Source organism: Amphibalanus amphitrite, unplaced genomic scaffold (genome assembly GCF_019059575.1).
Source record: "Amphibalanus amphitrite isolate SeventyFive unplaced genomic scaffold, NRLGWU_Aamphi_draft 001016F_arrow, whole genome shotgun sequence".
NCBI classification, from domain to species: Eukaryota; Metazoa; Arthropoda; class Thecostraca; order Balanomorpha; family Balanidae; genus Amphibalanus; species Amphibalanus amphitrite.
The window spans coordinates 1,711-27,595 of NW_024882510.1; the positions used below are offsets into that span (position 1 = coordinate 1,711).

The 25,885-nt window shown below is 48.3% G+C and overlaps 2 protein-coding genes across 7 annotated transcripts in view; one reads left to right on the top strand and one right to left on the bottom strand.

Annotated features, from left to right (window-relative positions):
* On the bottom strand, window positions 1-23,601 carry LOC122369215 (general vesicular transport factor p115-like). 2 transcript variants are annotated; one of them, XM_043343773.1, is made up of 17 exons: window positions 23,573-23,601; window positions 21,471-21,568; window positions 20,088-20,222; window positions 17,816-17,912; window positions 17,308-17,458; window positions 16,274-16,370; window positions 15,414-15,949; window positions 14,792-14,949; window positions 13,341-13,546; window positions 12,253-12,375; window positions 11,591-11,701; window positions 9,822-10,002; window positions 9,417-9,535; window positions 8,078-8,222; window positions 5,057-5,286; window positions 1,318-1,911; window positions 1-1,089 (listed from the first exon to the last, which is right to left on the bottom strand). In XM_043343773.1, exons 2-17 carry the CDS (start codon window positions 21,546-21,548, stop codon window positions 1,069-1,071), a joined length of 2,982 nt encoding a protein of 993 aa, XP_043199708.1. In that variant the 5' UTR covers window positions 21,549-21,568; window positions 23,573-23,601; the 3' UTR covers window positions 1-1,068. The 2 variants fall into 2 exon arrangements, with proteins under 2 accessions (XP_043199708.1, XP_043199707.1); XM_043343772.1 differs by lacking the exon at window positions 23,573-23,601 and adding an exon at window positions 21,750-21,787.
* LOC122369216 (growth hormone-inducible transmembrane protein-like) overlaps window positions 22,053-25,885 on the top strand; it is a 7,889-nt gene continuing 4,056 nt past the window's right edge. The window contains exons 1-2 of one of the 5 annotated variants that reach the window (XM_043343774.1): window positions 22,053-22,201; window positions 24,938-25,133. In XM_043343774.1, coding sequence (XP_043199709.1) covers window positions 24,950-25,133 — 184 coding nt within the window. In that variant the 5' untranslated portion in view covers window positions 22,053-22,201; window positions 24,938-24,949. Of the gene's footprint in view, window positions 22,232-22,819; window positions 22,840-24,937; window positions 25,134-25,763; window positions 25,813-25,885 lie in introns of those variants that run through there. The other 4 variants (XM_043343776.1, XM_043343777.1, XM_043343778.1 and 1 more) reach the window with 4 other exon arrangements.

Below are 25,885 nucleotides of genomic sequence, written 5' to 3' on the forward strand. Positions count from 1 at the left end.
TGAACCATTTCAATGTATTTGTTACAACCCCACGTGGTCAAAATACAGGGCGGCGAACCTTTTACAGCAGGCAGCTTTGGTAGCATAAGTTTACACCAATCCATCACAAAACAGCATTATCTAACACTCATCGGGAATCAGGACTCACACCCCCTCCAATACGGAATCATAACCGGCGTCGCGAGCCTCACAAAAGGCTTGCCTTTGCCCCTCACAAGTCCCAACCATATCATTCCTCACATATTCAGCCTTATTTCAATAAATATGCTACCGTGCTACTTGCCCTCAATAGCAGCTTGTCAAGAGCTATGCGTCATATGGTGCCTTTTCGAATAAGCACGCGCTGATGAAAAACCTCGATACGTAGTGCTTCTTTTTGCTGTGCAAAAAAGGAAAATCGGTAGCACTAGTGTGGGAAACCCAATACGAGAGAATCGAGAGAATAATTGAAGATCTATTTACCAAACAGACCTGTTTCAGTACCACCATGGCAAAATACTGTATTTTGGCCCCTGGTAAGACACAAATACGCACCGATCACTTTCATCATTTGTATGATAAACTGTCTTATCACCGATAGTCGCAGGCCTTCAGAATAGTCATATTTAATAGCCTCGCTCACCCAATTACCATTGGAACTCGCCACTTGGACAGTTAACTACATTGGGAATGTGAAAAAACATCACATCACACGCACCGATCACAATTCACAACCGACACCATATATCCGTTCTCTCCTCATTTAAGCAGATATTTACGCTCGCTAGCTCTTGCCTAGCTAGCTCGCCCAATCTGAAGAAATACGTCATCGCTTTGATATCTGACACGACAAGCCTGTTTTTATCGCTTCGTGTTATAATGTTCCACTGTTTATCAAAGACGACTTGACAACAAAAATTCACCAATAACCATGGGTTTCATAGGCGGCAAGGTGCGTCAACTACGCTGGTACACTCGGTGCACCACGGCCCTTACCGGTGCAGAGTACACTCGGCGCGCCACGCCCGACCCTGTGTACGCCATTGCACTGCTTCTGTCGTTCTCAGAAGGTCGGGAGCATGATTTTCTTCAGTCGTCATCGTCTTCAACCTGTTGAGAGGAAAAACGGAAAGTGAGTGTTTGTCCCCAGCCTCCAACGATCACCCCTCCCCTCCCTTCCCCCAGCCAGTGTCCGTATAGTTTTCACCCCCCCCCCCCCTCGACCAGTGTCCGCAATTCCCCCCCCCCCCCAAGTGTCCGTAGTTTAACTAACCCGGTTGTCCATAATCCATATTTCTTATTAAACATCTTCCAATAGTTAGCCGGAGTTCAACTCACCTCCACTCCCAGCTGCCGGAGTTTCTTCTTGTACTCCTCCTGCCGCGCCTCCTGGTCTGTCAGCAGCACCAGCAGATCCTCCTGCTCCCTCCTCAGCTCCTCCAGCTCCTCCCCAGCTCCCCTCAGCTCCCGCAGCTCCTTCTCCTGAGCTGACAGCTTATCATGGAGCTTCCGCAGCTCCTCGGAGGCTTCTGAAGTCGCCGCCGCCGCTGGCGCCACCTCAGATGTGGCCTGGGTTGTCACAGACGCGGTCGAAGCGGGGAAGATAGAGGGCGCTGAGGAGGTCTCAAACTCAGCAACTCTCTGGCGTAGCTGTGAAAGCTCGGCGGCGCTAGGAGCGGTGGACAGCTGAGCTTCCAGTTCGCTGACTCGCTGTCGAAGCGTAGAGGCTTCCAACTCGGCCTCTGCCGCGCGCTTGATGGCCTCTGAGAGCTGTGTGGAGTCGATGGAGGTTTGAGAACCACTGGTGGGAGTGACCTCGGCCAGGCCGTTGACCCCGCCGGAGAGCCGCAGGGTAGCCAACTGCTGTTGGAGGTCGGTGACCTGGTGCCTCAGGGCGTTGACCTCGGTGGAGTCGGATGAGTCTGGTGCAGCCTGGTCGGTAGAGAACAGATAATTGGAATGTCAGAGAGGGAAAACGGAAGTGGAACGTTCTCGATTATTTCAACTTCCAACAGAACACTAGTGAGTGACAAGCGGTTACTTTACAAACGGTCCGACCAAACACGAATGGCAAAACGTCAATCTTCAAACAGGTAATAAAGTAAGTGCTATAACACACATAAGTTTATAGTGGGACGCGTGCAAAGAACGAAACGTGTTAGCAGGGCGGACCACCACACGCAGCGAAAACTTCGTCAGCCTGTCCAGAGGAAAGCTCCGTAACAATGAGCAAACCTCGCACCCAGACCCAGCCAGGGGCGGTCGCAGACTTAGAGTTTGGGGGGGGGGCCAACTTGGCAAAGGGGCCCCTGCGCTGACCCGGGGGGCCCAGTGCTAACTTAAAGGGGCCCACGGGCGTAGTGCACGGGTGCAGAAATCCAGGCCATGGCCGGTGAAGCGGGGGGGGGGGGGGTAGGGAGCGGCACTCGAGCGGAGGCTCGTTGCGAGCTTTGAGGATGTTCCATGTCGAAAAGGTACCGATAAGTGCATTTTAAAGCATTGATAATGCCAATAACTCACGCAAATGTGAATGGACTACCGCAAAAGTAAAGACGGCTAACTTTGCCATTTTCTGAGATCATCGTGCTAAAACTTTTGACAGTGGGTCATCGGTATCTGTTCACTGTTCAATCACACGTGTTCCGTTTCATTTTTGTTTTTTAGGTACTTGAGCACAAATGTAAGTTTTGAAGACCATTACTTTTTTTTTATTTTTTTTATAAATTTAGCTCGAATGTTTGAATGGACGGATTGACAGAGCCGGAGCCCACGCTAAGCAGAGCTTGTTGCGTAGACCCCGACCCCTACCGTCCGATCGCGCAATTCCGGGTATCGGGAGAATTTAGATGCCAAAGTTTAACGTGCCCTTCAAAGCCGGACACGGCCTGCCCCACTCAACTGACTTCAACTGGCTGCGGCTGCTCCCACCAACCGCAGACCATCCCCGTCAGGAGTCTCAAAGCTTACAGTAGCAAATGCTTCGAAAGATGGATAGTGGGCAAAATATCCTAAATTTGTCGTGCTGCATGGAAAGTAGTGTTGCTGAGAAAAGGGGGTTTGTTCCAGATTATTGTGGATGCAGAATACATTGTCTGCACCCTATGCAGAATTATTGTTGGTGCAACTGCGCCCACTGCACCCATGGTTCCTACACTTATCGGCCCATCGATTGCGCTTCAGCGATACCTATCGCCTAGAGGCTGCAATGGGGCCCTTATAGTACGGTGTCAGACCCCCAGAGGCCGGCGTTGGATCCAAGGGTCAGCGAAGGGCCTCAAAGGCCCCAGGTAGGGCCCCAGAGGCTGATGTGGGCCTTCAGAGGCAAGTGCGTGACGTCCAAAGGTAAGGCTTGAGCCCCCAGAGAACATAATAGGGCCATCAGTGGCCGGTGTAGAGACCTCATAGGCCAGTTTTGGGCCCCCTCAGAGGCTAGTGTGGGGCCTCAGGTGTCGGTATGAGGCACTTAAAGACCGTTACGGGTCCTCAGAAACCGGCATCAATCCTTCAGAAGCCAGTACGGGGCCCTCAGATGCACATAAGGGTCAGTTTGGGTCCCAGAGACAGAAATGGGACCATCAGAGGCCGGTGTGGGACCTTTAGAGGCTGGTTTGGGCTCTTAGGGGCCAGTTTAGGGCCCTCAGAGACCAGTACAGGGCCTCCAAAGGGCAGTTTGAGACCATCAGAGACCGAATTGGGCACTCAGAGGCTAATCTAATGTGGGTCTTTACAGGCCAGCATGGAGCCCTCAGAGGTTAGCGTGGGCCATAAAAGACCGACATGGGCCGGCGTTGGACCCCAGAGGCCAGTAGAGGCCAAGATGGGCCCTCAGAGGCCGATGCGGGCCCTTAGGGGCCGGCATCAGGTCTTCAGAAGCTCGTGCGGGGCCCTCAGAGGCTAAGGTGGGTCCTTACAGGACAGTACGGGCCCTCAGAAGTCAGTGTGGGGCCCTAAAAGATCGGCATGGGCCGGCGTTGGACTCCAGAGGCCAACAGAAGGCCCTCAAAGGCCAATATGGGCCCTCAGAAGCCGATGCTGACCCTTAGAGGCCGGCATCGGGTCTTCAGATTCCAGTGCGGGGGGCCCTCAGAGGCTAATGTGGGCCTTTACAGGCCAGCATGGGGCCCTCAAAGGTCAGAATGGGACCCTAAAAGACTGGCATTGGCCGGCGTTGGACCCCAGAGGCCAGCAGAGGGCCCTCAAAGGCCAAGATGGGCCCTCAGAGTCCGATGCGAACCCTTAGAGGCCGGCATCGGGTCTTCAGAATCCAGTGGGGGGCCCATAGAGGCTAATGTGTGTCCTTACAGGCCAGCATGGGGCCCTCAGGTCAATGTGGGGCCCTAAAAGACCGGTATGGGCCGGCGTTGGACCCCAGAGGCCAGCGGAGGGCCCTCAAAGGCCAAGATGGGCCCTCAGACGCCGATGCGGGCCCTGACCGGCCGGCATTGGGTCTTCAGAATCCAGTGCGGGGGGGGCCCTTAGAGGCTAATGTGGGTACTTACAGACCAGCATGGGGCCCTTAGAGGTCAGTGTGGGGCCCTAAAAGGCCGGCATGGGCCGGCGTTGGACCCCAGAGACCAGCGGAGGGCCCTCAACGGCCAAGATGGGCCCCAGAGGCCGATGCGGGCTCTCAGAGGCCGACATCGGGTCTTCAGAATCCAGTGCGGGGCCCTCAGAGACACTTAAAGGTTAGTCTTGGGCCTCGAGAGACAGAAATGAGACCACCAGAGGCCGGTTGGGCCCCTGAGGCCGGTTTAGGGGCCCTCAAAGGCAAGTGGAGGGCCCTCAGAGGTCAATGTGGGTCCTCAGCGGTCAATGTGGACGCTTGACCGCCACTGAAGGGCCCTCAGAGGTCAGCTGTTAATGGCTGGCGTGGGTTTCTCGAGCCTCGTGACAATCGAATACGGGCCAGGGCCCCTTACGGCCATGGGGGCCCATCGGTTGTTTGGGGGGGGCCAAATGATATGATGGCCCCCCCTGATTTGCCTTTGGGGGGGGCCATGGCCCTGATGGCCCCCCCCTGCGACCGCCACTGGACCCAGCATGCAATGCTTCCATTCAGGGCTGCGGCAATCCCCACCTGCTGCTGTTGCTGCTCCTGCTGCTGCACAAAGTACTGCTGCCACTCCTGGTGTTGTGTCTCCATCAGCTGTTGGAGTCGCACATTCTCAGCCGAGAGTTCCTCGCAGCGACGCTCCCAGTCGGCGCTCAGTGCTGCCATCTGTTGGCTGTGCTCCTCAGACAGTGCTGACATCTTCTGTCCGGACGGGGAAGCTGTAGTGTCGATCACTGGCGCTGGCCGGTCGGGGTCTGGAAAAAGGATTACGTGACAAAAGATCGTAAGACAAAAGATCGTATGGAAAAAGATCGTACGAAAATGATCGTAAGATGAAGATCGTATGTTGTAAAAGATCGTACGGTAAAAAGATCGTAAGCAAAAGATCGTAAAGCAATTGATCGTATGCAAAAGATCGTACGAAAATGATCGTAAGATAAAGATCGTATGTTGTAAAAGATCGTACGACAAAAAGATCGTAAGCAAAAGATCGTAAAGCAATTGATCGTATGAAAAAGATCGTAGGAAAATGATCGTAAGATAAATATCGTATGTCGCAAAAGATCGTACGACCAAGGATCATAAGCAAAAGATCGTAAAGCAATGGATCGTACAAAAAAGATCGTAGGAAAATGATCGTAAGATAAAGATCTATGTTGTAAAAGATCGTTCGACAAAAGATCGTAACGTTACGTTCGTAAAGTAAATAATCGTATAGAATAGTGTTGTTACGAGCGAGCGAGCGCGGCGCAGCGAGCGAAGCGAAGTCTTTTTTTGAATATAACGGGAAAATCTCAGTATGAGCGGCCCGGCCCGGCCCGGCCCGGCCCGGCCTGTAACGCTTTTGAGAGGCTTATATCTCAGCAACCGCTGGACCGATTGGCCTGCGGTCTTTTTTGCTGGGTAGCCCCATCCCTTCTTCCCCGTAATTGACTACTTTTGATACATCTCAGTGGCCGTCGTGGCACGTGCCACGTGAGAAGTCAAGGGTGTTCAAGCAGTTTTGCAAAAGTAATGATTTTGAGAGGCCCATATCTCAGCAGCGGCTTGAGCGATTGCCTTGCGGTATTTTTTATAGGTTAGCTGCATCCCTTCTACCAAAGGTCGGATACCCTTGATCTATGTGAGTGACCCCCAATGCACGTGCAAAATACAAAAAGAAGAGGTGCCAAATTTGTTCCCATTTCAGTAACTCGGTAATTAATGGGGCGATTTCGAACCAATGATGGACAATTGACATCTTTAAAGGGACTATCCCACCTTCAAAAAAGTCCCGTTTAGGATTCGGAAATGTTACTCAGGATATTGTGATGAATTCTGCAAGTTTTTACGCGTTTTCATCGTAGACTTTTTGAGATATTGCGACTTTTATATTTCTTCGTGACGTCATTTGGATCGGATCTGTGACGTAATGAAGGATTTACTTCATGTCAATGTGGGGGGGAAATTTTGCAGCAAATATATTTACTAACTAATATTTACTTACTAACATAATATATTTATAAATATACGCCGAATTCAACTTATTCGTAAAACAGGTCGAACGCGTGAAACGGCTGATGACGTCATCAAATGGCCGTTAATAGTTAAGAGATAGGGCCTTAGCTAAGGCCCACTTTTCAAATGAAGGGAACGAATTCCTTTAACACCACGAAACTGAGGATATTGCGACCAGGATATATAGTGGTTTCTGAACCTGGCCGCCAACTTGGCTATCTCAACTCAGAACTAATGCAAAGGTGGGACAGTCCCTTTAACCGGCCTTCGATAACAATGACTCCTATAACTAGGATTGGATTGACACTAGGATCCTATAACTAGGAGAATTGCGACTTCGATAGTGATAACGCGATAAACATCTGTTGATGACTCGTAAAGCGATGACGATTCAATATGAAAATGTAACAGTGCGAAGGAAAAAGTATTTTTAACGCCGTTTACTTCAGCCGCTTAAGCAACATTTTAACCTTCCAGGCGGTGGGGGGGGGGGGGGGGAACATGGGTTTAGTTGTATTCACTTCAAATAGGTACATGAAAACGGCAGCACATACATTCATTTATTCGGCACATATACAACGCGTTGCTTTTAGGTGTCATTGAGCCATCTAAGCTCTAAAATAACATCAATGTATGGTCGAGCTTACGACGGCCACTTACTACGCGAACACAGAAATTGATAAGCTTTGTATGTGCTGGAGTTGGGCTGCACCATGTGAATACCATATTTTGACTGTACGATCTTTATCTCATACGATCATTTGGCGTACGATCATTTTCCTTGACGATCTTTAGCGAATACGATCTTTTGTCCATACGAGCATTATGTCGTACGATCTTTATCCATTAAGACTTTTTAGCATACGATCATTTTCTTTGACGATCTTTAGCGAATACGATCTTTTGTCCATATGATCATTATGTCGTACGATCTTTATCCATTACGACTTTTTGGCATACGATCAATTTCCTTGACGATCTTTAGCGAATACGATCTTTTGTCCATACGAGCATTATGTCGTACGATCTTTATCCATTACGATATTTTGCATACGATCAACTGCCTACGATCTTCTGCCATACGATCTTCTGCTTTACGATCTTTTGTCCGGTTACCGGAAAAAGCGACGAACCGAAAAATGAGTGACAATAAACGCAATGATGTAAAACAAAAAGGGAACGGTTGTGACGAAAGAGGTGAGGTTTCAGCCTTGATTTATTGCTATCCTAATCAATGATAAAAGCGAACAATTTAAAAACATGTCTCACACCTACAACGAGCGTCTTTCCTGGCTGACTGCTTTCACATACCCGTCTTCCAAAAGCGCCCCTGATCTATCTCTCCCATTCTCCAATCTCCCGTTAAGATTGGCTTACGACACCCCATACAAGCCCCATCTACATCCAATCTACGTTATCCACGTCTACGTCTGCCTTATCTACGTCATTCCGTCTTCTAACTTATCCCAGCCCACCCCTCAACGGTCCTAACCCGCCCTACCTTCCCCTTCCCGCCTCCCCCCCCCCCCACACACACACACACTTCACCTGTACTGATCTGGGCGCGCAGAAGTGTGTTCTGATCCTTCAGCTGCTCCACGGACGAGGTCAGTTCGTCGATTTGCAGAGCACGCGCCTCCGACTGCGCCTCCAGTACGGAGAGAGAGGAGCGGAGCCGTGCCAGCTCCTCATCCTGGGGAGAGAGAGAGCGATCTTTAATGCTAGCGAAATTAGTTTTCACATAAGCTACACGTTCTAATGGAGACTGATCCCCTAAATGCTGTCACAAACATCCTGAAAACGATGCCCAGTCAAATTAATAGCCATGGTACAACGAATTCTGACCACCCTACTCACCTGGGCCGTAAGAAAATGTTTGCAGCGCTTCGAGCATTAACTGTTTGAAGAGCTGTTTGTTACCACACCTGAGTCCTGGTCAGGTTGTCTGTAGCGAAAAGCTAATTTTGAGAAAAGACAGGCTAAAAGGGTGCAGAATCCTGCAGCCTCCGAAGCTGCTCCTACTCTACCTCAGGGGCATCCCACCCCACCGTCCACGGCCACTGTCCGCCCAACCCAGCCAGACACAGGCACTGCTCCCGGGTCTGTGACGGCTGATCACCAGGGCACAGGCGTTACTGGTGCGACCGCATCAGGTGCCACCACGGGAAACTAACCCACCCTTCCTCCCTGCCATATACTCATGTCATGAGATTTATCCAAGCCAATGCCCGAAGATTAAATCCTAGCAAAGTACGCTTCCTCCATGATCTCATTGTTTCATCTGAACTACAGATTGTGTGCATTACAGAATCCCATCTCCTAGATCACATTAAAAATTATTTTATTGCTATCCCTCACTTTAACTTGTACCGAATTCCGAAGTGATGTCACAGGCAGTGTTTATAAACATGGAGTGTGCGCCTATATCCACGATAAGCCTAAAAGTTGACATGGTGGAGTCGCCCTTGCCCAACCTGCTGACTTTTCGCCTTTCCAGCCAGAATGTGCATGTCGTCCTGGTGTACCGACCCCCATCTAACACTCCCGACAGCGACTCAACCCTTCTCCAGCATATGTATTCCCTTTGTGAAGGAAAGGAAGTGATTGTCCTTGGAGACTTTAACCTCCCAGCCCTGGACTGGCAGTCAAATAGATCCCTCAGAGCATACCCTCCCCTGGAAAGGTCTTTCCTTGATCATTTAATGCGCTAGGCCTTCACCAGTGGATTCATGACCCAACATTTCCTAGCTCTGGGAATATACTCGACCTGGTACTCACCTCAGAGGATGATCGCATTGGAGAGATCCAGATCCTCCCTCCCCTGCCAGGAAGTGATCACTGCCCAACAGTAGTTGAGTATGTTTTCTCCGCTGTTTGTTCCACTCACCTGAGTCCTGATGAGCTGTTTGTACCGCTGCACCATCTCGGAGTCGTTCTCCGTCTCCGGTGACGGAGACTGAGTGTCGCCCTCGTCATCATCCAGAGTTACCACCTTGATCACACTCCCTAAAATAGAACTCATAAACTCAGTCACACGCTTTGTAGAGTCATTAATGGACATCATACGTGCTCAGTGTTTGGAATTTTTGGTGTTTTCTACACATAAAAGCAATGTCACTGAGCATGACCTTGCGACTCACATAGCCGATTGAGTCACAGGTTGAGCCTCACAACTAATTATCAAAATCAACAAAACCATAATCATTACAGTCTAGGCAATAGCACCAAGATTCCTACACAAGCAAAAATGCAAACTTCCCTTTCACCCACCGACTTATTCACTACATCCTACCTTCGAGGTTTTTGAACAGTTTGCAGAACTCGTGCTCGAAGACGAGCTGTCTCGGCTCTCGGGCGCTGAGCTGCGGGTGTTTGAGGCTGCGACTATAGAACTCGTGTTTCATTACCAGGCCGAGTTTGTTGAGGAAAGTTTCCACGCCCACACGACGCTCGATCAGCATGACAAGATCATCCTGAGGGAAGAGATGGGAGTGGTCACTCTGGGGGCCTTAGGGCTAGCTGCTCGTCTTAACCCTATTCCTGGCGGGGGGGGGGGGGGCCTCAGGAGCCCCCCTGAGGTTTTTTGGTTATATCTCCCAAACGCGTTGAGCTAGGAAGCTCAAATTTTCTGACTTTTCCTAAAAGGCTTCTACGCAACATGTCTGAAAATTTTGAGTTGATCTGACCTCAGGTCAGGTCACCAGAGGCGGTTTGGTGACGCTACCTCAGAAAAGTTTGCAATCACGCCAGAGCTAGAGTTTTTGACCGATCAATTTCTTCTCTTCAGGGTTTAGTTAGGGTACCAGTATGTGCAATTTGTATATCTCGGAATTTTGATATCGGTGACCTAAGGTCAGGTCAATTTCGCGACCTCCCCATTATAAGTCAATGGGGGAAAAATCAACTCCCTGTTTTTACCACTAAAACGGGTCGGAATGGCCCCATATACCATACATGACTTCATATACGATCAACCTTCACTACCTTGAGGTCTGTTTTGCTGTTGGGCAGCTGTGAGGTCATGTGACGTCATCAAAGGTCACCAAAGGTTTTTGGCCAATAACTCCGTACAGGAACAAGATACAGACGCGTGGATGGTCTCATTGTGTTCAGCTCGTCAAGACGCATCGAATGATATACATGATGACCTCGAGGTCACGTGACCTGAGGTCAACCTTTGACCTTGACCTTTCGAGGTCAACATATATATCATTCGATGCGGATTGACGAGAGGATCACGATGATGCCCTTAGTTTGTTCCTATCTTGACTAATTCGAAAGTTATTCGAGAAAAACTCTCCATATCTAGTGCGCCATTTTGACTTTTTCGACCCCTGTGACGTCATCTTTGACCTGACCTGAAAATGACCTTTGTAAAAATTGTAGATCTTGGCCGTGCGTATCCGATGCCGTTTACCGCTTGTCGCTATCTTGCTTCGTTCTCGAGATCTCAGGGGGGGCCGAATCGGCCCCCCCCCCCCCGCCAGTTTCTTGTCCCGGCGGAGCCCGCCAGGAATAGGGTTAAAGGGGAGCGGGTGTGTCATTGTGGCTCTAAAAAAACTAGTTCTTGAGGAGAGGAAGAAGGGGTGAAGCTAACGCTCTTAAATTAGCTCATTCTTGAGGATAAGACGAAGGAGAGGTAGTCAGGTATGCCATGGAACTCATGCATGCAAAAATGGAAACGCTTCAGGATGCATCATGACATCTTCACAGACGAAATACTGTCCATGTTTTGGTTTAACGCACTTTGCCCGACTAAAATAAATTATATTGATGCAGTTGGGGACATGAATGGCTTTGGCACATTTACTCAAATTAAACTTGTTGATTCTAGTGACACTGACATAATGGGTGGAGACTTCTATTTCGCGTCTAGCTGGACTCGTCGTAGTCTTAGACGCGTCTAGCTGGACGGCGGCTGCGTCTATCTGGCGACAGCTAACTTTAGACGCTAACTCCGTCCAACAGTAAAGTTAGACGCCAACTTGGACGTCTGCTCAGTTAGACGCCAGTTGGACGCCAGTGGAAGTCTCCACCCCTTGCGTATTTACTGACACTAACCTTTGTGTAGTTAGTGACGGAGTTGTCGGTGCCGATGGCACACAGACCCATGATGAAGGCGCACACACCCTGACACAGCTGCTCCAGATCGTCACTCTCGTTACTGTTCAGCTGTAACACGGCCGTGACGGGCGTCACAATGCGTAACGGGGTGTCACACTATGTCACGAGGTCACAAGAGGTCACTATACAAGAGGTAACGACTAACGAGAGGTCACCATACGTGATAGGGCGTCATTATTTGCAAGAGAACACCACATTACGTCGCAAATATTATGCCTAATATCCGATATGTAAAACTTGACCCGAAATCCCGATCCAGACAAGTCTAGAGCCTTATTAAGATCCACTATCAAATCCCGACAAAATCCCGAACCGATCATGCTTTCATCGAAACCAGGCTCAAGACTCGACATTGTGCTTATGTAGAGAAGGCACCAATCGCATAGTCTCACGCAACCCAAACCAGAGAAGAGAGAACTTCGCTTTGACTTCATTTTGATTTCGCCTTTCAAGGGCACTGCCTGTTGGGGATATTGTGAAATGAACAAATAAGCCCCAATATGACCCACACCGATGGGCGATGTCTGAGCCAGACCTGACCGAATCGTCAAAATCTGACCCAATGGTCCAAATCCGACCGAGACTGTTTCTCAACTGACCTGTGACATGAGGTAGGGCACCGCGCTGGGTATTCGTAGCAGTTGAGTGACCGCTGCTGGGCAGTGAGCCAGCCAGGTCCCCAGGAGCATCAGAAGGCCGATACGTGTCTGAAGACGACTCGTCTGTGATGAAACGCACGTGGGTGTGAGGGGATGATAGACTGAAGCATTGGTATTCAGCAGAGATACGCGTTTTTAGCTGAATAAAGGGGTGAAAGAAATGGTTGTTATTCATCTCGTACTTAACATGGACGTTTTCTTAGCACACAAAATATTCTTAATACAAAATCTAAGAAGTTATTAGCAAGCATAATAAATTCAATCAATCACCGCCTATAATAAGCTCATGGCAGTTTCCATTAAACCCGCACCTGAGCCATTCCAAAGAACCGTCCTCGGCTATCTAGAGTGACCCTTTAGATCGCTCTGTACGATGAAAATAACCGGGAATATACCAGCAAGAAAATCTGAATAACAAATCTTACAATGGGTTCATCATGGTAATCCGTTTGTAATACCCATCTGTCCTATCTTCATTGTTCATGTATCTTGAATAATTCCATGTTAACAGAACGGTATGAATGACATAAAAGAATGACAAGACGTTGCAAGCAATGTAAATACGTTGAATAGGTACATTGAGGACGTTAAAGCAATCTAAATACAGGAGCGGTTGCACCGCTCACGTCAGTCGATTACAGAATGATGTTCCACTTTTCACCGGCAGTCAGTTAACCGGAAAGGTAGGCTGTGCCGCATCTGCACACGGGAGGTCGAGTGACACAGTGAAATGCTGTGACCCAACGCTCACCATAGACAAACTTTTTTTCCATACATTTTATTAACACAATTCACATAAAACACAAACAAAAATAAGCATAAAACATTTTTGTGCTCCCATCGGCGACCCGCCTGGCCAGGCCGGGACGGTGTCAATCCGTGACATAGACAAACTTAATTGTATGACAAACGGTACAACTTACCGTTCAAGTCAACTGATAGTTTCTGAGGAGTGGAACATCATTCTGCAGTAAACTGTACCATCTCCGGCGATCTCTGACAACATTCCCTCCCCCCAAGCCACCGACCTGTTGTAGGATAGTGACGCTCTGCTGAAGCAGGCTGACGGGCGGGTTGCCCACACTGGTCGCCAGCTGGACCCTGAGCAGCTGCGCGCGCTGCTCCGAGTTGCCCACCAGCGCGTGGGAGAGAGCGACCGCAGAGAACCAGTTGGAGAGAGGATCGGAGGAGAACAGACCGCCGCACAGCAGCTGACCCGCCGTGATGCCAGAGGCTGCCAGATCCAGAGAGCGCGGGGAGGGTTAGAGCAAGGGTTAGAGGGAACCCGGGAGATCATCCTGCGATTCTACATTACTTTTTATCGATTATCAATACCTACCAGTATAACGCCTTATGGGGCGACTAACGGAGCGAGCGAGAGGGTGGGCCTTGCACGTGCGAAATTTCGAGGGGGTACCTCCAACTGACTTGTGCACGGCACCCTACTAACCGGTCTCTAGCGATGTGCCAAATTTGAGCACAATCGGCCCAGCCGTTCTCGAGATCTGGAAGCGGCACCCTGCACGTGCGCACGTGCAAAATGGGTCCCAACTGACTTGTGCACGGCACCCTACTAACTGGTCCCTAACCGTGTACCAAATTTGAGCGCCATCGGTCCAGCCGTTCTCGAGATCTGGAAACGACCCCTGCACGTGCGCACGTGCAGCAGCACCCCAACCTTAACACATGCAGATGAATTATCTGATGGAGACCTAACTGTGTACCGAGTTTCAATTCAATCGGCCCAACCGTTGTGCCGTTATTGAGGTTGCAATTTTGGGGGTTCTTAAAAAAATGTCCAACTTTACCACGCGCCACGTGCGGTGGTTGGCAAGAACGCATGGTGGCCATCACACCACAGAACTTTTACGTCCAAGTGACATTCAGTAAAGAAGACCGCTTGTCAATCGGATGTCCCGTTCCTAAGATATTAGCTTTTGAAGAGCGTCCCCACGGCCGGCCGGCCGGCCGGCCGCTCATACTCAGAAATTTCCGTTAATCTAAGGAAAGACTCCGCTCGCTTCGCTCGCTCCGTAATCATTTTAAAATAATTTTTGAATTGATTACAAAATGACGAGACGTTATATCGCTTGGCTACAATCGCAAAATGTCTTCTAATAAATCTTTTTTGCTGTTCAACGCACGTGCCTGGCTACAGATAACCATCCTCTTTCTAGCAATTATACCAACCTCTTACTGTAATTCTACCAACCTTCTACGGTCTGACTGGGTAGTAGCTCTGTACCACTGCCAACTGGCCGTGGTTCTACCAACATCCTACTATAATTCTACCAACCTTCCACTGTCTGACTGGGAAGCAGCGTCTGTACGACTGCTGACTGTCCGTGGTGGTTCTACCGACATTCTACCAACCTTCAACTGTCTGACTGGGCAGCAGAGTCTGAACCACCGCAGACTGCCTGTGATGATTCTATCGACATTCTACCAACATCCTACTATAATTCTACCAAGTACCAACCTTCTACGGTCTGACTGGGTAGCAGGGTCTGTACCACAGCCGACTGGCCGTGGTGGTTCTTAAACAGGTAGCACTGGAAGCAGTAGAGCACAGCACACCGAAGAACGAACGGCTGCTTCTCGTTAACCATCGACATCAGTAGGACCACGATCGCCGGACTGGGGGAAGAGATGGGGGGGGGGGTTATATCACGTGATATGGGGTTGCATTATATTCCGTACACGATGGGACGCTCATAAAATAGCATGTGGGGGATGTCACGTGATACATATGGGGTCGTATCATATTCGGCATCGGCACACGACGGGACGCTTTATGAAATACATGTCTGAGTGGTAGAGATGCCCGGGGGTCGGGGGTTGTAAAAAAAAATGTCACGTCATATGTAATATATGATACTCAACCTATTCTAAAAAAAAAACCCTCAAAGCTAACAATTTTACATAAACTGACCCTTCCATTCTGCATGACACTCTTACTCTTTCCACCCTTCGCTCCATTGATGCACAAAACCAGTTCTCTAGTTTTTGTTTACATCCCAAAATCTCCCACCTGCAACACAAGTCCATACCCGCATCTAGCAGCTCAATCCCTCCAGGCCCTCCCCCTCCCCCAAACTCACCGTGGGGGTTCTGACGGCGCCATGACCTGCGCAAAGAACTGCTGGTTCACATCCGATCCCCGAATCACCTCCGAGACTGCATTGATGGTCTCCGTGAGAATATCGGCCGGTACCCCACTAGCCATCAGGACCTCACACAGTAGAGTGAGCAGGCCACAGGCATGCATTACTCTCTGAGCTGCTGATGTGTCTTGTTTTGGGTTACTGGGAGACACCAGCGTCCGCACCACCTGTAGCATATAGTGCACGTTGCTGACTTTTTGCGCCGACCAGCCTACTTCAGGCTCCTCAGAGGCAAGTCTGAAGAAGGGAGTCAGCTTCTGGATGTAGCTGCCCTCCCTGAAGAAGCTCTGGTTGGAGGCGTTGTTCTTCAACAGGTTTAGCATCAGGAGGAGGCAGTCTTCGACGACGATGCCACCCTCGGCGGTTCCTTCGTCTACGATGACGTCGTAGAGACGGTCGAAGGCGCCCTCGAACGCGACGATCTTCTGGATGTTGGCGTTACCCTTTGTGAGCTGAGTGAGCATGATCAGAGCCTGAGGAGGGGAGAAAATGTGTGAGCAGTGAGCACTTCCCAAATTATCACAGTAATCAGTTTTCAAAGTAACGTTCGGCAGTTGTTAGAGAAAATACGAGTATCTTTCCAATGAAGTTGAAGAACAACGACATTTGTGGTTTAGTTTTGAACATAAAGTGGATGTAACAATGTTTTTTTTTTACAAACTAATGGTTCTGACAATTCCAAGCAACACTTCATTTCTATCACGAACACACGAACTTTGACAAACTAACAAACTTCTAGCTTCACATGTCTCCAACTCACGAGCTCTCACATAAGTCTCACAATCTCACAAACTCACATCATTCCTGATGACCTCCCTGGGGTCGTTAAGCAAGTCCATCATCTTTGAGACTGCCATAGGTGCCACCAGGATCAGGTCCTGCAGTTCGCGCGGCCTGAACATGACGGGGAAAAGACGTCAGCGTCAGGACCGGGAGCATTTCGATAACGTGGTAAGTGATGATACAAAGCATGGTTCACGGAACATAGGTCACGGCTCACAATATCATCACGTCCGTAGTATGACCTAATTATTCATTAGCTAGTTCATGGTTGGACGTTGGTAGCACGAAACACAATTGATAAGCATTCAGTGGCCTTTGCCGCGTTATACCAGAAAACCAGAAAACTATAGCCAGTAGCCACTATGTCCGACGTACTATGCCAGTTTATCCTCAAATCCATAATCAACGACTTGTGACGCTTATGTTAGCATCCTCGCGAATCAGTTGATTGCATAACAACGATACTATTTGTTTAGCAAGAGCAGAGATCGGGATAGCCTACTCAGCAGTTTTCAAAGGAGATGTGAACTCTCGGTACAACGCGATGAAGGTTGGTGAAATCAGCGATCTTAGCGGGAACAAGGTCACGCCCAGCCTTTCACCTTACGCTCCCGTTTAGCTATCTAGACTAAGGTTGAAGGGTAACCAGTAATCGCAATACGATATTGACCTTGAGGTTATGGCGTAACCACACCCACGCCCACGACCGCGAGACTGGCAAACCACAGTCTGCCTTTCCTCGGTAACGGAGCAATGGATTCGATTCCACGTTTGATTCAATAGCGAATGGTTGCTGGTGCTTATAATGCCGTCAAACAATTTTTTCACTGGACTTCGGAAGAAGGTCGACATCATAAAGTATCGCACCGACATCGTCAAATCAATCGATAACCGTTCGGACCGAAACAGCCCCACGTGAGATTATCGGAAACGAACCACAATACCATACCACGACTCTTCGAATTTTATCTGTCCTCATGACTCATACGCTCACATACCTATTCCGGCAGATCATTATCATTTCCCCACCCTATTCATTCCCTCCTACCTGTTGGTGAGCAGGTTAGTAATCAGCTTCACCGATGGGAAGCGGATCTTGAAGTCGTACTCTGCCAGCATACTGACGGCCAGGTTGACGTTCTCCGGAGATTTGATGAAGATCTCCGTGAATTGATCGCCGATCTCGGGGTGGGCGATATCTGTCAGGGAGAGAATGTGGTAATTATGATGACGATGTGATAATGAGCATTGATCATGGTGATCACGATTCAACTAGTGTTGATTATAATGTACAGATGGTGGCATATACCACTAAACATCATTCAATCCAGTAGTCTATGATAGCTATAGTGATGGTAAGATGTTGAATGTATTGACGGACTGACTAACTGAATGACAGGCTGACTAGCAGACCAACTGAATTAATAACTAACAGAATAAGTGACAGACGGACTGACCGAATACACAGCCCACAGTCAACAACCTACAGGCTGACATCTTGCCGGACAGACTATTACATCGACAAACATCAAGAAACATATAAATCTTCCACGAACCTTCTTCTTCGTCGAACGGTTCGCGACATGTGATATTACACAGGGCGTCCAGAGCGTAGCTGGCGATCTCAATGTCGCTGCTGTCGTTCACCAGAACCTAGGGGAGAAGGTCAGAGAGGTTATCGTATTGTTGTGTACATAAAGCAGCTGGGCAAAGAAAGCAACTACGTGTGAAGTGAAGGTGTCCAGGGCCTCTGTCACAGCCTCATCCATCTCCTCCACATCCTCCAAGCGGCGTCCCCTGAACTTCTCGCTCAGGCTAGGGAACATCCAGAAGCCACAGATGGCCAGATCTGGACTGTGGGGAGGATGAGGGACAGTTTTGATGCCCATCTGTGTTAGTTAGCTCGTCACCTTGATGGACTTGTGGGTGGGTGCGTTGACCTGGTGCAGGTGCCCCTGGCCAAATTTGAAGAGTTCGGATCTCTTGCGGCGAATTCCCTTTCTCAACTCCCCTAGAACTTTCATGAAACATTCCTTGTTAATCATCTGGCCGTGCACGGGACCCAGCTAATGAATATAATGCCTTTTTGTCAAAATACAGGATTATTATGAGCTTCACAGTGGACCTGCTCTGCCTGGTTTTCTTGGGTCTGGGGGAGTCAGTGTGCTTCCATTGAACAATTTCTCTCTTGGTGTCTGGATCGGTAAAAATACATCCAGTTTTCGTCCCAAGTCACTGAAGAGTCAATTTTAAATGTTTCTGGGGTATTTTATCAAGCTAATCACAAAATTGTATTGCCTAGCGACCCTCAAAGTTGTCCTCACATTAACAGCCTGACCATGCTGTGCACTAGCCGCTGTGACAAGCTGCTTGCGACTTGCCGTGTTCAGGGTGATGCCCTAGCCGTCTCTTGCAACGTACAAAAACAAAATTATGCAAGTACGTTTACGACAACTGTGGTAAGGACATATGAAAGCGACAAAAATCTAGCACTGTTAATAGGGCTTTTACGAGGGCAGTCTCAAAACTTCTGGAGTGGACGACGTAAATGGGAGCAGTATAGACATTATCAGATCCTTCTGTCTGGCCCCTAATATTGGTGCCGTGCCGAAACCCGGGAATCGGTTGTTGGAGCCTGGAGAGCGTGGTCCCTAATGTCGCTCCCGGGTTTCGGCACCAGTATTATGGATCACGCTAGTAAGTGCTCATTAACCCTCGCCCGCACATGCCATTTTCCCATCCTAGAACGCACATGGGGGGGGTGGTTGCCACCCCCCCCGCGCCATTTCGTTCCTGTTGGAGATAGAGCTTAGCAGTAAAGACCAAAAAGATTCTTTGGGAAGAGACGAATCCAATGATACCCAGTTTTACCTTCTCAGGTCAGTCATTGACCTTCCAGGTCAGGTCAAACTAAAAAATGTTGTTGTTTTGGGTCACCGTTGGATATCAAGTGCGCTGCTTATCAAATACCGATGACGATGCTGTTTTCTGGTGCCAAGCCAGCTAGAACCTCTTTGTCACACTATCCGACCAGAATTTTGCTGCTGAGGTCATTTCAGGTCAAGTTAGGTCAAGGTCAATTATATGTGTTTGTATGTCTGTGTGTGTCTGTGTGTATACTGATGTGTGCACCGATTGTTTTTGGGTCCATGTCACATGAAATCATGATCTGAGAAGCTTTTACCAAAAATGCAGTCAAAAAACTTCACAAAAAGTAAATTCAGCTTGCCTAAAACGCAATTATCTTAGATGACCTAGGTTGACCTTGACCCTGACCTTGACCCCTGTACATCGTCGAACAACATGTTCCATGATAGGTGGGAGGTAAGACTGGCAAAAAAGGCCGAAATCAGGGTGTCAAAAGCTCACAAGGCCCATGGCAAACGCATGATGTTGAGAATTGGCCATTTGGGTCATGACATGACCTGAAAAACAAGGTCATATCTCCGAAACCAAAAATCACAGAAACTTGAAATTTTCAGTGGACATCAAGAAAGGATAGACGAGCAGCTATACGAAAAATCAGCCTTCTAGCTCTAAAAATGTTGAGTGCAGAGCAGAAAGACTGCCTGGGGGGGGTGGCAACCACCCCCCCCCATGTGCGGGCGAGGGTTAAATCATTTTATCATACGTCATACTAGACATTACAAATTAGTGCAGTAACCAACATAATTTACAAAACTATAAGGTTCGCAACATTTGACGCATAACCAAACAACAATACCAATTTCATTTTTGCCGTTTAAACATAACAAACATTTCGCCAACGACCATTGTTTCAAGGGCAGTGACTGACTCCAAACTTTCTCCGGTTTCGCCTCTTCTCACCTCCACCAGATCGTTCATGGCCTGGGCGCCGACCTCCACCCTAAACTTCTTCGACATGGCCTTGAGTCCGCGGCACGCATCGCGCCTGTCCTCCAGCAGGGTGGACGATCGTAATCGCTCCACCAGACGCTCCACCTGGACGGTGCAGAGAATGCGTCAGTGACGTCACGGGGGCGGCAATACACTACTTATGTCTTCGGGGACCGGGCGTCAATAATGTCACAAGGAGGGGGGGGGGCACCACTAAAATACTTGACAGCAACTTGTCACTGATGTCAGGGCTGCGGAGTCAATGGATTTTCCGTGACTCTGACTCCGACCTACGACTCCGACTCCAGCATCCACAAATTTACTCGCGCTCCAACTCGAAATCTAGACAGAACTATCGACTCCGACCCACTCCGCAAGAGAGTTGTTAAAAACGGATTTCGGAAAAGTATGCGGACTAATGGTTCAGGTGGTGAGGCATTCTTTTCTGAGTTTAACGATGTCCTTTTTAACGAAAAATAATAACTGCTAGGGGCTCCCCAAACGGCTTGAAGTGGACCGTGTTACGCCCGACGACCGGCCGGTGTCAATAAGGGCAAGAATTTAGCGTCGCGCGCAGGCGGAAACGCCTTATCGCACCGTACGCTATCAGAGCCACCGGGCGGCCGGCTGGACTATATGGCCTTGGGCTGGACGGGGTGAGAGAATTCCTGGTCCCATTTCATACAATCAGGTTGGGCTCTCCCATGCTGTCGGGGGCGGAAAGTTTCAGTGTAGTAGCAGTGCTTCTGTCGCAGCCCTGGAAGGTTTGCGCAATCAATGAAGTTTCAGTGACTCAGACTGACTCCAACTCTGGCTTCTAAGCTCCAACCGCCACTGACTCCAACACCACAGCAATGACTGGTGTCACAGGGGTGTCGCACGATGGCAATTTATTACTTCACTGGGGATCACTGGGGACAGGGATGTTGGTACTAGCAAACAGCAATGGGACCATATAACCTACAGTCATCCAGTGGGTCAGACTATGTGTGGTTCTGCAGACAAACTGAACTCAGCTTTTAAATGCTTCTAGCAACAGCTTAGGCTTTCTCAATCCGATGGTTGATGTCTGGCCAGACAGCAACACGTTGGTGTGGTCACCGGTCAAGATCTCGTTGGTGTGGTCAGGGGTCAAGATCTCGTTGGTGTGGGCAGCAGCCACTGGTGCACGGCGCATTGCACATTTACTATGATGTTTAGCAGCGAAAGCAGGCCCTGAATGGAATTTCTAATCTTAATCACACCACCATAAGGTGTGACACTAATTACAACATTAAAACCCTTATTTCAATTTGTCATTATCACTTGTGATTCAAGTTTTTACGAACACAAAGGTAGGTACTTAGTACATACCGTCTCAGCACCAGACAGTTCAGGGCTGGGCTCCGAGTGGCCCAGGACCGTCTTCAGGCCACTCTTGAATAGCTCCATTGGTATGAAATGCCGCCAATCTGGAAACAGAAATGGTGAAAAATCAGTGGCAAGGCAAACACAGAAAGTACGCACACTGTATTGGCTATTGCAACATTCAGTAAAGAAAGTAGCTACTCATTTATGCTGCTGTTTTTATCAATTGTAATAATATCAAATGCATAAATATTTGAGAAAAATGCACGAAGAGCAGTAAGCAACCGGAATCCAAGCCGACGGCGACGACGAATACCGACACCGAGTGCAGCCGAGCGGGGAAAAACCACGGAAAAACGTAAACAAACTGAGTGTCGCAAGAGCGTCAGAACATTTTTTATCAAGAAGTAAAATCGAAGACACGTCAGCTTTTAGAAGAAAAGTTCATAATTTTGCAAAATGAAAAGAAATGTAATCTTGAATATTCATTAAAATTATTAACCAATCAAATTCTGCTGGCACATTTTATTTGTGAGCCAATTCACTTTGATTATTTTCTAAGAATTTACCAGAACCATTATGCAATAGACAGCTCGATACAAAATAGACGCGGCTGCGGTCGAAAGTGCGCAGTCATTTTCTCGTGACGTGATCTTTTTTGGGAGTTGTGCGTTGTGCGCAGGGATTTTGGAAGGATCTTGATCTAATTAATTAGCTTTTCTAAGGTCTGTATCCTGGTAAGTTACGTCAAATGTCATGAGATTTAAGTAATAAGTGTTCAGAGCATAGGCCAAGGCGGCGGAACGGGGAGGGCGCCGGGGCACCGTGCCCCCCTTTGCATTTGATTTTGGCATTTTAACATAAGCCCTGTGGGCGTTGCATGGAAAGAATGGGACCAAAAGTCGGCAGTGTCCCCCCCCCCTAATTGGATGTGTTCGGCCGCTACTGGTTTTTTAATTGTGTTGGCATTAATGTACAGTTCACCCGTACACTATGGGTCTGTTCCCGTCGCTCCTCCCAAAAAATCTCGGATGAGGTTGGATGAGCTTGGAGGAGAGCCGTTTCAGAGGAGCCACGGGAACATTTTCGCGAGGAAATCAGCTGTTTGCGGGCTGTAACGGTCGGCGATTTATGGCGCGCAAACATAAATCAAGAGATAATAATCGCTTTCTAATAAAATAACCTTAGATTAATATCAAACATTACTATTTAAAGATATCCAATCGTCATCAATCACTAAAATCATTTCTACTTCCCTCAAATCTCATTTATAAACAATTCACATTTGTATTACGTGCGCCAAATATGTCTACGCAAGAGCCTCCTCCAAAAAACCAACTTTCGTTTGGGATGAGGGAGGAGGCAAATAGTGGTGGTGAGATGTGAACTCACCTGTTAAACTCACCTGTTAGGTTTCCACAACCTCGGCTCGTAAAGGAAGGAGTGGAAACCTATTGCGTGCAGAGACGCGCCAATTCCTTGGGTGGGCAGATGGCTGGGCCTCAGGCAAGGAATTGGAATGGTGCGTCTGCATTTGGTAAAACACTGAAAAAAGAAAACTGGTGCGTGTTTTAAGTGCCAGAATCCTAGACAAGATGATCAATTATGTAAATGAGAAAAGAGGGTACCGAAATGTGATACGTTCTCGGAAGGAAAGGTCAGGATAGGTAACCTAGGTTAGTCCACCCGGTCCAGCTCGAGAAGGGCGGGCAGCAGCTACCTAGGGGGTAAGGGCGGAATATGATAGGTAGCCCAGGCGCGTATAACCCCGCCCCAACTTGGGAAGGGTGGGGCGCTTACCTGGGGGGGGGATGAAGGATGAGATGTGGATCGTTTGCCTTCACTTATCCTGTGTGTTCGTACAATCTACTGCCCAGTGCGGCTTTCAGTCCCTTTTTAAAATCAAGATGAAATCAAGTGAGCTTGGAGGAGCTTGGAGGAGCGACGGGAACGATTTTTTGAAACGAGAGGAGGTTAGAGGAGCTTGGAGGAGGTTAGAGGAGCGACGGGAACAAACCCTATGTGTTGAATGCTGCCTCCCTCTGAGTTCTGCGGGTACAGTGAAGGATAGGTACAAAATTGGGTAATTAGCATGTCTGTGTACACACCATCCTATCAGCTGTATCATGAAAATATCCTAATCTTTATCCTCTGTGCTTATGTGCCTCATATTCCTGTTCCTCGATATCAGCGGCCACCATGCGGCATGCTCTCAAATTGGACGCCGGTGAAAACAGGGCGCCGGAGGGCATATTAGTCACGTGACATTTGGAACTTCTCCCGCTCAATGGGCCTTCTATATGCCAAACATCACGTGTAAATTTCACGAACCTTGATCAAATCGCCCCAGGAGCCCTGTTTTCACCGTCGTCCCTCGAATTGGGGCACGTGAAGTTGCGCTGGATGTGCTGACATTTTTGCCACAACCAGCCACTACCCCAGAGCCCAGATATATTCAGCATAACATGTTTTTACCAGTCTGGGATAGGACGGTGGAAAGTTGCTTTGATTTGGACGCCAGATCAAGGCGACTCCAACTCTGGCATGCCAGGGTCCTCGCTGGAGCTGGCCATGTGGCTGGTGGGGTAGCTGTGACCCGAGCTGAGCAGCCAGTACAGAGAAATAGGCTTGACCCCAGCAGCCGCAATGTTTCCCCTAGCTCCTATCATCCTGGCTATGTGTTTGGATCTGGTTAGTCCCAAAAGGGTATTAGTATATATTAGGTCCGAGTGGACAATTGTGACGCTGTTGATACAAATATGTAACAGCAAAAAATTTAGGTTTTAGGTTAGGTTAGGTTGTAGGTTTGTAGGTTTTAGGTTTGTAGGTTAGGTTAGGTTAGGTTGTAGGTTTGTAGGTTATAGGTTGGTAGGTAAATAGGTAAGGTTAGGTCAGGTTTGATTATGTTTTTCTTTTATATCCAGGACATATAAGTATCATTTTTGGATTCAGGATGTCAAATAATGAAAGAATATGAAAACTTTATCTTTAAACAGTCACTCGGACTCAATGTATACTTTTACCCCCAAAAGCCTAACCCAATAAAACAAAAATGATGTCTGAACTCTGAACAGTTCATGAGCCCTCTGTAGACCCTGCTCACATGACTTCAACTGGGTACTGGTCTGTACTGCAGCTACTGCCACTGACCAAGCAGCAGCTGAAGCAACTCAAATTAAGATCTCAACATTGTTTTATGATGGATTTTTGGTGATTCCAACTTGATTCCAGCCTCCTAAACAGTAAACTAGACACTGACTCTGACTGAAGGCAGAACTGTTGATGACTCAGTGACTGACTCTGCAGCCCTGGTAAGTCTGCAGAGTCAATGTGATTTTGGTGAATCTGACTCCAACTCTTTCTTCCAAAAACCTGACTCTGCAAATCTGTTTCAGAGCTCCTCTGAATTGCTGAGTCAGGTAATCCAAAATCCACTTCCATCAAGAAAATAACTAATCTTTCTGACCTTCCAGAACACATCGACCATGCTGCTGTCGCGAGTCACGATGCTGGTGGCGCCATCCAGTCTGGCGCGCTCTGCCGCTCGGCTGCAGGTGGGCGCGCCGGCGCGCCGGCTGCTCTCTAATCAGGCGCGAACCGCCGAGACGCGGCGGGCCGCGCGTCGTGCCACGCTCGGACAGCGCGTCATGGCGCCGGCCGGAGAGGGAGGTGGGTTCGATTCCCGCTCAAGGACAGTTATTGTTGGTGTTTACTTAAAGGAAATATTTCACATTTTAACATGGGTTTTTAACTGGAATAGCAGTTTCGTAGCTTAGGCTGAGACGAGCATAAATCAGGAGCTTTTACAGCCCAACGATCACCCTAGGCAAAGATATTCTATTTCTCGTCCCGAAAAAGGTGCCTTGCGTTGAGGTTGTGTGCCTTGCATATATTTGCATCCAGTATGAAACGAGCATGGGTCCCGAAAATTCTTCAGAAACGCTCCAGTAACAAAAGAAAATTATTCAGAAAATTCTTCAGAGGCGCTCCAGTAACAAAAGCATGAGCAGATCGCCCAAATGCCGGTGGCCGCGATAATTTCTCTAGCTTCTGAAGAATTTTCGGGACCCATGCTCTTTTCATACTGGATCGCGTGTGCCTTACAGAAACTGAAAAGTTCTTCCTATATCAAAAATATAGAAAATAATATTTTGTTATAAAAAGGTTTTATTTTCTTTGCTGATCATTTTGAACATAAAAAATCATAAATCCATTGCAAAAAATATAATTTCGTGAAAGTGAACTATTTCCTTTAAAACCCACAAAATAATCAGTAGTTCGCTATTTGTCTTTGGATGATTTGTTATTGCTGGCCGACGATGGCCGGGATTTCTTTTAAAATTGAAACGTAATATGATTGCCTTAATCAGTTTGGGATGACTGCAAAGAGTGCATTAGGAACTTGTTAAACCTTAGAAGTA

Bases quoted from the DNA above. Each gene is read 5' to 3' on its own strand.
- LOC122369215 (XM_043343773.1), bottom strand. From the start codon at position 21,548: ATGGAGCTATTCAAGAGTGGCCTGAAGACGGTCCTGGGCCACTCGGAG. The intron at 1,912-5,056 runs GTGGGGATTGCC...TCTACCGACCAG, and splicing joins AGGAGCAGCAACAGCAGCAG to GCTGCACCAGACTCATCCGA. The intron at 1,090-1,317 runs GTGAGTTGAACT...TCCTCTCAACAG, and splicing joins TCCGGCAGCTGGGAGTGGAG to GTTGAAGACGATGACGACTG.